The 15,220-nt window shown below is 37.1% G+C and overlaps 1 protein-coding gene across 1 annotated transcript in view; it reads left to right on the plus strand.

The window, feature by feature from the left end:
- LOC132096830 (probable G-protein coupled receptor 158) overlaps positions 1–15,220 on the plus strand; it is a 58,699-nt gene that overhangs the window by 11,539 nt on the left and 31,940 nt on the right. The window contains exons 3-5 of the mRNA XM_059502468.1: positions 1,760–1,862; positions 3,972–4,183; positions 4,369–4,437. Of these exons, the coding sequence (XP_059358451.1) occupies positions 1,760–1,862; positions 3,972–4,183; positions 4,369–4,437 (384 nt within the window). The remainder of the gene's footprint in view (positions 1–1,759; positions 1,863–3,971; positions 4,184–4,368; positions 4,438–15,220) is intronic.

Consider the following 15,220-nt stretch of genomic DNA (forward strand, 5'->3'; position numbering starts at 1 on the left):
AAGGGAATGGCTGTTTCGAGACAGACTCTATCCAGATGGATAGTTGACGCCATATCGTTAGCTTACGCTTCCAGGGGCCTTCAGTGCCCGTTGGGCGTCAGAGCACACTCCACAAGAGGCGTCGCCTCGTCGTGGGCGTGGTCTACTGGGACCTCCTTGCAGGATATATGTATGGCGGCAGGTTGGGCCTCGCCGTCTACATTTATCAGGTTCTATAACCTGGAGGTTCCCGCCTTGCAAGCAAGGCTGCTGTCGGTATAGTCGAATCAGGGCCCTGAGGGGAATTCTGAGTTCACGAGCGCTATGCGCTGCCGACTGTTATATGGGCAGTATTGTGTAAGACCCGCATTGCCACATTGGTCAGGCCTTGCCTTGGCTGTGTGATGTCATATTGCCGCATCTACGAATGCTGCTAGATATGGGACGGAGGGCTTTCCCCCCTTTCTGTCCTGGACTCTCTGTGAGTCCCTCAGGTGACTGTGCACTGTAAATCCTGGGCGTTGCTTCAGGTTTATTGGTGTGATCCCTGCGCGCACGGCGTTTTACATTGGGTTCCCATAGCGTCTTAGCTAAGACGCAGTACGAGAGTGCTCTCGTAAGAGATTCGTACTCGGTTACTAAACGTAACCTCGGTTCTCTCTAGAAGAGCGAACGAGTACTGCGTTCTCTGCCGTGCGTACGTTTCGGCGGGAAGTGGCAAGAAGGGCGCGAAGACCTTATTGGTCTGATGTTGCATCAGTCTGCGCTCGATAGGCTGTGCAGTTGCCGCAGAACAAGCCAATGAGCGAACGAGCAGTCTCGCCTATGGCTGTGTACTGCTGCAAATGCGCTTTACAAAAATACAAAATTAAGGATAATTTTTTGCTTCAGTATTTCGTGAAAAGAGACTTTTCCCGTAGCGTCTTAGCTAAGACGCAGTACTCGTTCGCTCTTCTAGAGTACGTTTTGTTGTCACCGAGAATGTAGCATTTGGCACTGCTCTCGATGAAGATTTTGTGCATTTAGTAAACCAAGTACATAAATCAAAAATGGAAGTAATTATCATTCCCTCATTTAGACTTGATACATTGAACCCTTTTGCTAAAATAAAAGTGACAAAACAAAGGCTAATTTAACCTGAAACCTTTCTCTGAGATCAGCCTCCCACCCATTCGCTTCATTAGATTTCCTCCGGGCTTCATGGCACTTTCCAGATTATTTACAGAGTCTTGTGAACTTGGTGTGACTTTTTTTAAAACCTAGTTCACAGTACAACTATTTATTTCTCTTTCTGGAATACAGCAGTCTAAAAAGTTGAAGCTCGCAGGTTTACAGCAGCGTGAAATGTGCATCTTGTGCACATCTTTCTTGATGCACTGTATGCATCGTTTTATACGTAAACTGTTTTGATATCAAGCTTATCAGTCATTTTAAAGGGGCTTTAAGGAGAAAGCTGCTGTGAGCCCATCTGTTTGCACGCTCATGTGAGCTTTACCGTGATATCGCCAGAACACATCGACTGTCATAATACCTCATAAAACTGACATTTTCATACCTGGCAATGTGACAAATGACTTTCACTGATGGTCTATTAGCAGAGCCGATTTCATCAGGAAGTTTCTTGCTCATACAGTGAGTTGTGTTGAACAAGAATATATAATTTCTAGTCAGTTTAGTGCTTAAAAATGGAGAAAGAGGCAGTGGAACTGGTACTTGTAGCTTAATTGTGTTTCCTATTACATTCTGTACACTTACATAATGTGTTTTTTTTTTTTGCAAGTGTAAACCAATTGCAGGCCATGGATTTGTGCTGGACAAGTACAAGTGCCAGTGCAAGAGTGGTTTCTATCACCAAAGCCAAGTGGCGCTCAATGGCTTCTCAAGTAAGTACAAATCTGAACTGGCGGGACTTTGGATTTATAATATGAATTGTATAGGAACCTCAACAAATCTCTTATGGTATTGATATTAAAAACTACTTGTGATTAATATGAAGAGATAAATATGAGTATTTAAAACTGGGTTATCCTTCAATGGAAGACAATTAGATTATTCCACAGTTTTATTGTCTGTGAACAACAAATGTGAATGTAAAATCCACATAAATAAAGTAATGGGTCTTGTTTGAACAGACCTAGTCTGGATTGAATTTATCTTTCTGACAGAAACGGATACACAAACATAGAGTTACATCCTTCCACCAGATAATTTATGATCTTAATCTAGGCACGAATACCCCAGAGACAGAGTTTATATCTATTTATATATATCTATTTAATGAGTCCTAGTTGTTAAGAGCAATATTCCTCTCTCACACGCTCAGATATAAACTGATGTAAAAATAGTCTCTTCTACTTTTAAAGCATAACTCTAAAGGCAAAACAAGTGTTTTTCAGACACTGCTCAAGTCCATTTAGCTTCTTTCAGACTATAAGGAAACATCCAAAATACACATTTAAGTGTACATTATCTATTTGCATCTGCAGATTTTAATTACAGTATTTTTTTCTCATGTACTGTACTGAATCAGATGTCTCCTATTTAAACAGTTTGCTTATATAACGTTTGACTGATTTATATAACATTTTATTCTTAAAAATAAATGTGTTCTTTTTTGTCAGTTGACAGTATTTTCTGATTTATGGAGTAATAAAAAAGAGATAAAGAGAGATGCAAAGTCTCTAACTTTATCCAATGTTCAGATGTATGGTCTGAAAATTGTGCAAATGAGTCACACCTTAATTAGATGATACCTCATTTACATGTTTAAACATAACATTTCAGAAAACTTGTAGTACAGTGTACTGTGATTAATCAGCTGGGAAAAGTGCGGTGATATCTGTTTGTTTTCCCTGATTCCTAAAGTAATGAAATAATATAAGCTTGGAGACAGCATTTGCTAATATACATACAGACCAATGTGGACTAAATACAAAAAGCTGCAGCTCTGTTCAAACACGTGGCAGATACACGCATTTACCCTATTTCATATTTGATAAACCAAAGCTTCCGTGTACATATTTCACAAGCCTAGGGACTCTCTGAAAATCATCCAATCTAAGTTTATTGAATTTTGTTGAGCTTCTGAGTTATAGTCTGTTATCTGCTCTCTGTCACTGTGTTAGCTCTGCATTATTAAGTTATTATTATTACTACTGTACTGTTACATCAGCTTATTCTTGATTTCACTCCTTCAGGAGAAATCATTTTGGACAAAACCAGATTAAGAAGGTTCTTAATAGAAGCTAGTGCAGGTCAGCCATAATGTTCTTTGGAAGAACTCCATATAAATTTTAACAGAGATTTACTTCCATGTTTTTGATACCCTATAGACCAATAACTCCATAAAGAACCCTAGTAAAAATTAATATATTTAAAATACAATTCAAATCTATTACCGTATATACTAAAATATTGCTTGAGACTTACTGATATAAAAATAATAAAATAATTTTATTTGGAGTACTACTGGCGCACAATGCACATTTCTTAAAATTAAGAATAAAATACATTTTAATGTCACTATTGATGAGAATTGTATGGTATTTGAATAATATAGTTCTTTAAATGCAAGCTTTTTAAAGTGTACCTTAAGTATACTTGCAATAGCTCAACTTTAGTACAATCTAATACACTTCAGCACTACTCCCGCACAGTTCAAAAATTGATTAAATTAAGTAAAAAATTAGTTGTTCCAATTTAGCAGCCTTTAAGCAGTCAATTTCTCTTCAGCAATTTTAGGAGAACCATTTGAAAGAAAGTTCATACTTAAAATAAACATTATTGATAACTACAAAACAGCGCTGGGTTTATAAATAACATTCCTTCCTGGTATAAAATTTCCGTTAACCAATTATCGATTGGTCATCAATCCAAATTCAATGAGATTTGAGTTGTTTCTGGATAAATCCTTCAGTCACAATGCTGTATATAATGCAAACACATCAGCAGATATGTCATAGTATGGTTCCTTGTCGTTCACCTGTTGTTAGAATCAGACCGAGATCCGTACACGGATCAATCCTGGGAACCGTCCGGGAGGTGTTTGCCCTGCCGAGAAGGCTGTCCGTTCTGCACGGGTGACACACCGTGTCTGGCTCAGGAGGACACGGTCCTCCGTCTCTCCATGGTCTCCTTTCAGGGCTTCTGCATGCTCCTGGATCTCATCAGCATGGTGGTCGTCTACCACTTCCGTCGCAACAAGGTAAGAACATTTACTGCCAGTTATCTCGCCTGGAAAGGCTTTCTACTCTGCTTTTATTCTGCTAGAGTTAGCTGAAAGAAAAACTAGAGCTTGATTTCTGCTTGAGCAGGTTTATTGGGCTGAAGGGCAAATACTGCTTTTCAAAATGTCATAGTTCAGGATTCTCTCTCTCTCTTGTTTTTCAGAGAATCAAATCTTCTGGTCTTATACTTCTTGAAGCGATACTTTCAGGATCTGTACTTCTCTACTTCCCTGTAAGTTCTAACACATCTTTTTACTTCCTTATCAAAATGAAAGAGGACGATCTGTTTTCCTTCCTTTCATCCTGCATCTGTCACTATTTAAGAAAAAGATGAAATGTTTGAACACCATTTTACAGCAATAATTTGGCATATTTCTAGGCAAACCATTATAATCAATGAGAAAATAAAATAGGGGGGTAAAAAATGCAATTAATTATTCTCAATGTTTCCATCTGGTTTAAAAGAGATGGTTCACCCAAAAAACAAAAGAAAAATGCTATTAATATACTCATCTTTAGGCCATCCAAGATGTAGGTGGCTTTTTTTCTTTAGTAGGGTAGTAAACAAGATTTTTAGCTGAAACCGTGGTCCTTGGTGATTCATAAAATGCAAGTCAGCGACTTTAATAACAAAATTAATACCCATGGCTCAGTGGTGGTGTGCAGTGGTGTTCTGAAATGATTTTTGTTTTTAAATCAAATGTAAATTCATGTCCCAGTCACATTTTATTGGTTAAATAAACATTACTTATACATATAAAGAAAATATATATTTTTATATTTTTACAGTAACAATATAGTCAATATTCTATTTTTTTAAAGCTATTATTATTAGATTATTATTATTAAATCATTTTGTTTTATTAAATTATAAACATGATATTACTATTATTAAAGTATGAATTAGCTTTTAAGCATTTTACATTTATTTCAAAATAATAACTTTTATATATTTTATTCGTGAACTTACGTTCAGCTATTCTTTATAATAGTACATATCTTTTAAATCAATGTGGAACATGCATAAACAAGAGGCGGGATTTATCACATGAACCAATCACAGCGGAACATAAACAGTAATATCCAATCATTTCGCAATGGAGGCATTGCCTCTTCTCATGTGACTTTCCCTTATTAAAATTCAGTGAGCTCAGTGGAGGCAGGAAATATGGTGACTCCCGCTGATATCTTTACCTTCTGGTGTCGCTGTTGGACAGTGTTTCTTTAGAAGAATGAGCAATATATACACTTTTTAATAAAGTTGTTTTATTTTTGTACTAAAATTTTTTCGTGGCTCCTGGTGACATATTATGTTCTTATGAAGTGAAATAATCAGTCTGTGCAAGTAACAGGAATGTTATTTACAACACCTCTATCTGTTATCCATGGCCTCATACTTACTCATGTTTATTCTTGATGCCTAAGTCCATAGAAACAAGTTAATTCATGTTTGCGTACATAATCTTAACAGGATGTGACAGGAAGCTCATGCTCGAGACTCTTGTGAATACTTCAGAAACCATGTTTGCATTTGTGGGACCCATCCACTTTTATTATATATATACCTTTAGGCTCACAGAGATCTCCATTAGTGTAATACAGAAAAAAAAAAGTAATTTTACTTCTGGGGTGGATTGAGGGTAAGTAAATGATGAGAGAATATTCATTTTTTGTTGGAGTATCGCTGTGGCGTTGTACCAAAACACTTAGGCTTCAATAAAAGACAAGATGTGCTCCTTTACCTTTCCATTCACCTCTTTTCTAATTAGTTTGTAAACTGAATATTGTGGGTTTCTGCAAGTGGTGTTGGGTGAAACAATAGGAGGGAAGATTCTCAATGAAATTTTAATTCATGTGATTTCCAGATAAATAAAAAAAGCAATGCATCCTGCCCGCACATTTTGATTGGATTCTAACTAAAGACCTAATACTACATGGAAACAAGACCAATAAGACGTTCATGTTAACTTTGAAGGACCAGGCAGCCAGGATTTTCATGCTTTTCATTTCGGCCCTGTACCACGGCTGGTCGTGTACTACTTAAGCCTGTTCAATGTTGAAACACTGACATTATTTTCAGTTAGAGTCAAAGCTAAGTATTCGTTAACCAGATTAACAATTCCAAATGCAAATCAAGGTCTCATTCTCGTCACATTTCCAAACCCCATCAGAGCATCTTCACAATGTAATGTAGATTACTTGTGTAATTTTTCACACTAATGCACTATATTTGATCACATCTCATTTGTGAATGCTCTGCCCATCTTCTGTAAATTTAAAATGGAATCTGTCAAAGCTGAATTCCTCAGCCGCAGTGATTCTGTGTTCCCTTTCGATTAAAAACAGGCATGTCGTCTGTTGTGCTCCTGTCTCTGTGGTATTTTTCTCTGTTCTTAAACTAAGCACACCTCCCAGACCATCTGTGATAGTCAACAGCTCCACTTTAGCTCTGGATTCACTACAGGAATAATGAAAACTAGATAATGTCACAAACATATAAAAATGTATGAAAAATCTCCCCCAGGACGGCTCTGAGTGTGAGGTTGTGCAGGATGCAGCAGACTGATGCAATCTGACTATGACTGTATAGCAACACTTGCATGGTTGACTACATCACACGTCTGGATATGTTTTATTGGAATACTTATCTCCTTCATTTGATCATATTTTGATGAACCGATCAACATCGAAGCAATGTCAAAATAATTGATCTCAATAATGACACAATTGTCTTCTTTAAAGCTCTTTATGGCTGGATAGAAGTTGTTTCATCAACTATATTGGCTACTATGTAGGCTTTGTATAAAGCGCTATGTAAATTAAGGTGACTTAGTAACACTCAGGTTTATATGAAGAGTTGCCCTGCTCTGGCTGTCTATCCAGAAAGGCATCCTTGTCGTTAAAAATGTTAAAGATCACTTGATTAGTTATCTTCATCCTTAAATTATACAAAAATTGGTATCAGCAATAACTAAAAATGAAGCAGGGAATTTTTCTTTGTTGTAAGATGAAGTCATGCTTTTAAAAAAAACATTCACAGCATCATAAAGGCTCATAAATTATTAACCTTGTAGTGTTGTCAAAAGACCCGGTACTTCGGTACCAAGTCGGTACTAAAAAAATGAAAATGTCACGGTACCAGGTTTCTTTAAGTACCGGTGGTACCGAGGTCCCGTTCAAACCCGGTTCTTGATGCATACATCGCTATGATTTCCGTGAAGCAGAAAACACGGACGGAATCTCAAAATCCAGTCATGAAAATGAAACTTACATTTTAATATGGACAGTCAGGGAATTTGTCAAAGTTAGCATAAATGAATCAAATCAAATCTCCATATGGACGAGTATCTGTAAATGTTTAGCCGCAAAAGTTGGTTGAAATATGAATCCTGCATCTTTTGCGCGTCTCTGTGTGAATGAATGAATGGTTTGTTTACTACATAGACTGAGGCGCGTGACGCTTGCAGTAATTTCTGCATCTGCCTTCTCAGTGAAGACATAAATACATCAGCAAAATCATCAGTTCTGTTCTGGGTCACTTCACAAGCATTTAACCGTTTCATTTGAGTAAAACCAGTGTCAATTTAAAGGTATTCACGGCAACCCGTCAAAACAACCCTCTACATTTCGAGTAAATCACTCGCATGTGTGACTAAATTTTACTCTGGGCGACTAAATGATGTCTATTGTTAGCCATTGGCTAATAAATTCTTATTTTTTACTCGCCAGTGTGTGTGTGTTCGATGCTATTATAAGATTAGCACATTTTCACTCGCTGAACACTGACTTCAGAGTTCTCTCTTCATCAGGTGACCTGTATTATTTCATCTCACTGGATGCACAGCGCATCTGTTTATGCCGAACGGTAAACTCTGTGTGAGGGCGCACAACTCACCGTCGCTTTACTGATACCGCTGTTTCTCACACATGCACAGAGAGAGAGAGAGAGAGTCTTACCACGCTGAATCGGCGGGCTAAATGTTAACTATATTCTTTGTTGTCTTCTCCTGTCAAAATAATGGAGTTTATTTAGAATTATTCAGCTTTTTAGAACAAGCTGAAGATAAGCCGGTTTCTCCGGTAGTGGGCGGGGCTAATGCACAAATGGCAATTTCATTGGCTGGCGCCGATCTATTACCGTCTCTGTTTTGATTTCAGCAAATCAGTTCGACCGAACGCAGACAACGTAATTAATATTCATGAACCCAGCGGCTCATCAATCCATAGTGCATTGTATATTGTTAGTATGGTAGTAGAATTAGTTGTAGTATTATAATAATTTTTAATAATAATTAATATGATCTATTACTATGTTTTTTTTACAGAAACCCTCAATGACCAAAAATATCTTAAGCATCACCACCAGTCTTAAGTTCAGTTAAAATGACAAATATGCATTCATTAAAAGTTCATTTTTTCATAAAGGCATTGTGCTAGAAATATTACTATTATTTAGTCAAATGTATGTGATACTGCTACTACTGTTGAAAAAATTAATAAAACTTTATTGTTTAAAGAAATAAATCACACAATATTTCTTCCATGTTTTAAATTTAATAGCAAATCCCCTTTATTTACCCAAAAATAAAATGTGTTTAAATTTCATAAATTAAAAGACAAATTAAACTTTGGTGAAACTTGTTTACTGTTTTTCAGAATTATATTACTTGTAGAAAAACTTTATACAATTGTAAATAAGTATAAAAAATGGCATTGGTTTTATTTTTAGTGCTAAAAAGATTTTTTTAATAAGCATATTTTTGTGTTTTGCTTTGGTACCGAAATTGGTACCGAGTACAGTGGATTTTCACTGGTATCGGTACCGAATACTGAAATTTTGGTACCGTGACAACAGTAGTTTGTAGTATAGTAATAGAACATTATAGTTTTATCATAAAAAAACCCTAATAAACATAATCTGCTCCATCTATTAAAGTTAACATGAAATAAAAAAACATTTAATTCACATCTTTGATCACAAGTGCATGTATTGCCCCAAAACAGATTTTCTTCTTTTTCTTCTTTTATATATATATATATACAGTACAGACCAAAAGTTTGGACACACCTTCTCATTCAAAGAGTTTTCTTTATTTTCATGACTATGAAAATTGTAGAGTCACACTGAAGGCATCAAGGGCTATTTGACCAAGAAGGAGAGTGATGGGGTGCTGCGCCAGATGACCTGGCCTCCACAGTCACCGGACCTGAACCCAATCCAGATGGTTTAGGGGTGAGCTGGACCGCAGACAGAAGGCAAAAGGGCCAACAAGTGCTAAGCATCTCTCATGTATCTGCCACATGCTGCTTTTCTGCTGTGCAGCTCTATGAATTATTAATGAGTCCATCAAGTTCTAGCGCAAAAATAAATCCACTGATTAATTAATGGCAGAGTGTTGAGAGAAAAGGGGGCCACCTATTTGTCTCCAGTCTGATGTTACGAACATGTCGCTTAGTTTCTGTTGCTGTCCTTGACTCCCTGCCCTACAGTAATGACTGTACAGATACAGACCAGTTTTACAATGAAATTTAACAACAGGTTTTGACTGTCAGGATCTGTTGTGTCAAAACAGGAGCTAACCTCTGAATTAATTTGAAGCCTTTCGTTTCTAGTGTTATCATGTGAATTGCCCTACTGTGCTGACAAATGGAAAGGACCATGTGATGTTTTCAATTATTTAATATACAGAACATGTCAAAACAAGTACAGTATTTCTCATGACGTTTTGATCTTAAAGACTTGATCTTATTTTTGACAAATACAAGTTATTTCTAGATGTGATTTTCTTCTGTACACTAAATTTGCAATTCAATATAGGTATGCACCACATTGTGCTTTGTTCTGCTTTGAGTTTTATCACAAAAGTCAAACAATAAATGCCATTTTGACTCTAGAGGTTTTAGTTTTAGTTTATAAGTCATTAAATGGACTGGCACAAAGTTACCTTTCTGTTTTAATACAACCACACAATCCATCAAGAGCACTTCGGTCAGCTGACAGTTTACTCTTAGTTGTACCTCAAAAAAGGCCGAAAAGCAGGAGTGACCGGGCTTTTGCTTTCGCAGAAACATGGCTCTGGAATAAATTGCCCCTATATGTTAGGCAGTCCGAGACACTTGCTGTTTTTAAATCCAGTCTTAAATCTTATTTTTATACTCTGGCATTTAACTCAGTATGAGAGCTGTTTTATGTATTTTGTTAGTGTTAATATCTGTTATTTTTTACTGTGTGTATTTTGTTTTATTTTGATTATGTTTGTTTAGCACTTTGGGGAACAATGGTTGTTTTAAAAAAAGTGCTCTATAAATAAACTTTGATTTGATTTGATTTGACTTTAATACTAGTTACAGTGCAAAATAATCATGAAGGATCTTCAGAAGGTGTTGAAAGATACAATACAACTTACCGAAATATTCGTGTCTCATGTAATCACTCATTAAATAAAACTGCATTCATCACTTAACATTGCATTTACTTCAAGAACGTTAACCAGTGTTTACTGTTGGATATGATGCATCCCTGTTTGAAAAAAGTAAAACATATACTAGATATGTTTATTTCATAAATGATTAATACCGTATATGATACCAGGGTTATATGTCAACTTTAGCTTTATTTTTGTTGTTAATTTTAACTTGTAATATTATGTACCAAACAAGAGGGCCCCCTGTATAGTTTATAGCATTAGGTGGGAGAGATTTTTCTCCTTAAGAAAACTGGTGATTTTATTTTATTTTATTTTGCAGTTTGTGTACTTCCAGTGTATTTACCCTGGAAACTACTGGTAATATAAGGTAACAATACGGGCTAAGGTTAGGTTTAGGGTAAGTATACCTACAGGTAGTTATTACCCAGCTATTGTGTGTACTGAAATAAGTACATAGTATGTGAACACAGAACAGGACTGTAAAATAAAGTGCTACTCTATCGGCACATTTCGAAATATAGGAAAACTTATTGCAAGCATTATGGCATATATGACATATTAATGCCATAATGCTTGCAATAAGTTTTCCTATATTTTTGACAAATACAATTTTGCATATATGTGAATTTCTTTAGTACAGAAGGCTAAAATGAAAATAAAAAACCCTTTCGAATGTCCATCTTGATTACATTCACTCCAAACAAGCCACATAACAAATCTAACAATGTTTAACTAATCACAGGATATCATGCATCCCTGCTTGAAAAAGTAAAACATTTACTAAATATATATGAATTTCATAAATTACTAATAGCAGATGTTACACCAGGGTTGTTTGCCAACTTTTGCTTTTTTTTTTTATAACAGTTTTTAAAAATCACCATAGGTGCTGTGCTGTTTTATGCTGTTTTATCTGAAGATGGACTTGATGAAAGTAGTGCACAGTTGTTCTTAACCAGTTTCTGGAAACTAACGGTGGCACCTTCTGCTAAATATGGCTGCATGAGTATTTTGCCACACATCAGCATGATGCCTCATCAAGTTGGACAGCATTTCTAACCAGAATGCACTTGGTAAAGATTTCTGGTGAACATTTCTGTATAAAGCAGGTTTATAAGATGGAAACCTAACAGAGCTAGGACTATAAAATAGCAGGCATTTTCCCCAATTTGGTTGAAGTGTTGGAAAAGTTTTTTGGTGTGGACAGTTCAGTATGAACGGCCTTACTGTACATCAAGCTTTCACTTTCCTAACGAGTGTAAAAGGCATGTGCTCATTTATTTATCTGAGAGGAGAACTGCTGCTAATTGAGTCTTCCTCATGGTGCTGCACATGGTGAGCTCTTTGATTATACTGGAGGAACCGTTTAGCTGTTTGCACATTTAAGAGGGCGACTGTGGATTGGAAAGCTTTACTGGTGATTCTCCTCGGAGACACAAGAACAGATGCATCTTTCCATCAGTCCACGTTGATATTTATTTTAAATAAGATAGGCACAGAACAATAGGGACACCAGGCTTGACAGATAATGAGGAATTCAGGGAGCACTTTACAGGCTCGGGAGGATAATGAACAATGATTAAACTAAGACAGTTTGGAAAGCTTGTACTTATACTTCATTCACATGCATAATGAGTATATTTGTGCATATTTGTATAGTTTTGAAGGATATGTCAATGTGTTTCATTTGCATCAAGAAAATTGAGCTTAAGGCCATTAACACTGTTGCATTGTGAAACTTGGAACAATTAAGAGTAAATCACCCAAAAAATGGAAATTTGCTGAAAATGTACTCACCCTCAGGCCATCTAAGATGTAGATGAGTTTGTTTCTTCATCAGATTTGGAGAAATGTATCACTTGCTCACCAATGAATCCTATGCAGTAAATTGGTGATGTTACGCGAGTCTCACGTACGCCCCGGCCCAGAGTCCTCAAATAATTAATAGTGTTCATTTCTTAATTCTTTTTTTTTCTTCAGATTCTGATTGGTCGAGCTGGGGAAACAAGGCTATAAAATGGAAGGAGGCGGACCCTTTCGCTCTCTCTCTGCCAGCCACAGACTCCATTACCACATCGTCTCGTGCTCCTATCTTGTTGTTATTTTGGAGTAGGGAGCCTCAGCCTGTTTCTGTTAGTTTAGTTATTTCTTTATTATGTTGCTGGGCTCCCTATCTCATAATTTTGGTTACTTTTGTGAGTATTTTGTGTTAAAATAAAGGATTATTTTGGGATACTCCAGCCGTGTCCATCTATTATGTTATGCGTCCCTTTAAACTCCTAGACCTTTGTAGGGACCATAACATAATTGGGGGCTCGTCCCAACTATTTTTAATTAACTGAGTTAACGTTTTTTTCCCAACAAAATTATATGGTTGGAAAATTGTTTTCGATGTGGTTTAATTCAATTTACTACAATTTAATTGCAAGCCACCTCACTTCATGCTATATTGTACCAAAAAGCTGTAGTTCAAGTCATTCTTTACATTGAATATAGTCAGAACGCCTTTTTATTGCGCTTACAGGGATTTTTTGGTGTACTTTTTCGTCACTTTCTTTGTTCCCAGTTCGCGCCAAGCTTTTTGAACTATTTTTGAATGAGTTACCGCAATGACGTCATTGCCCGAGGGGTTTTCCAGTCATTGGGAATTCCGTACGGCACATTATAAGCAGAAGCGTGCGTGCTTTGATGAACAGCTTTATTTGTTGTGTTTAGGAGTATTCTTCTTAATTTTTGAGACCCTTTACTTGGTATTGTCGTGAGAAATACAGGTGAGTGAAGTGTTTTTTCTCTCGTGCACTGTTGTTTTATTCATAGCGGCCTTTTCTCCCCTGTTAGGCTGAAGAGGTGTTGTCCTTGGCTTTGGGCTTCACCTATTTTTTTTTTGTTGATAGTGTCGCGGGGGAGCGGTTAGTGTTAGCTGCGAAAGCAGTTATCTCGGGAGCACGTCCGTAGGCTATTGGGTGGTCGTCTATTTGGCCTCACAAACCTACTGGTTTTCGGAGCATAAAAACCCGCCGCAGAACCTGCGTGAAGACTAGGGTTTTAGTGAGACAGGTGAGATTGTGTAAGGCAGGTACAGGTAGAGGGGTGCATTGGTTTGCTTCATGTTTATGCTGTGCACTATTCTGAATCACCACTTCACTTCACAGTGCATTTCCCAAATAACAGTAGCTATTATGTATTTTGGCTTATGTTGTTGTTTTGCATTTTGCTGTTGGCTGGATGAGGCTTGACACAGTCTTTTTGTCCTCTCTAAGTGTTTTCTTTATTTTGACTGCGTGTTTTTTCGGTCTCATTATGGAGTTTAGTCTAGAGGACTTTGTAGCTCACCCAAATTTAGAAGAATTTGAACAATTCACTAAAAATAATCTGATCTCGATTGCTGCTCATTTTAAAGTGCCCATCTCAAAACAAGATAAAAAACAAGATATTAAGTATCAATTGCATACTGCCTTAGCTGAAAGAAAGTTTCTCCCTCCTATCAGCGCTGTCCCTTCACATGTTACGCATCACGACCCTGAGCTGCGTAAACTGGAGTTACAGGTGGTAATGCGACGCTTAGATCTTAAGGAAAAAGAGCTCCAGCATGAGTTTGAGCTGCGCAAATTTAAAAAAATAATTAAATAATTAAAAAATAATCCCGCCTTTTTCTGACAAAGATGTTGACAAATATTTGTGCTGTTTGAACGAGTAGCAACGACCTTAAAATGGCATACGGAGGTTTGGCCTCTTCTTCTGCAGTGTGTACTTATGTGTCGGCTGCTGCTATATTAGCTGATGAATATGTTCTGATCCACAAAGAGAGCTTTGAAAAGCCGCCTTTTCCTTTGTCGCAGCGTGGTCCTATTACGCACCCTCACTTTAGTGAGCATGTCAGTCCTAAAGACAGTATAACTAAGGCGAGGCCTGTGTGTGCTTACTGTAAAAAGCATGGCCATCTAATAAACAGCTGTTTTCTGTTGAATAAAAAGAAACCTAAGCCAGTTGCGCTAGTCAAAACATCAATAGTACCGCAGCCCCCTCAAACTGAACACATGGACTTGGACATTTATTCTCCTTTTATTATGAAGGGTGAAGTCTCATTGCCTGACAACTGCGTAAAGGTCCCAGTAACAATTTTGCGTGATACTGCTGCTTCTAGATCTATTATTCTTCAAAGTGTGTTGCCTCTTTCAGATAAAACCTCCTTAAGCTGTGATGAGCTGGTGCAGGGTTTTGGAATGAAGTTTGTAAATTTGCCCATGCACTCTATTCAGCTCGAGTCTGACCTGGTGTCTGGTCCAGTTGCAGTGGCTGCATGCACTGTTTTTCCTATTAAAGGAGTGGACTTTCTTTTGGGAAATGATTTGGCTGTGGGTAAAATTCTAGTAAATCCTGAAGTTACTACTGTGCCCCTTGTCTCTGAAGGCCCTGATGAATTGCAGATGAAATATCCCACAGTGTTTCCTGTATGTGCTGTCACACGTTCTATGGCTAAAGCTAATGTTTTGGAGCATGATGGTTTAGAGGGTAGCTTTATGATGCATCCTGAAATGGAGTCTAAGTTATCATCCAAGATTAGTCCCAACACGTGTCTTCCTCCTA

The sequence above is a fragment of the Carassius carassius genome, chromosome 20 (assembly GCF_963082965.1).
Source record: "Carassius carassius chromosome 20, fCarCar2.1, whole genome shotgun sequence".
NCBI classification, from domain to species: domain Eukaryota; kingdom Metazoa; phylum Chordata; class Actinopteri; order Cypriniformes; family Cyprinidae; genus Carassius; species Carassius carassius.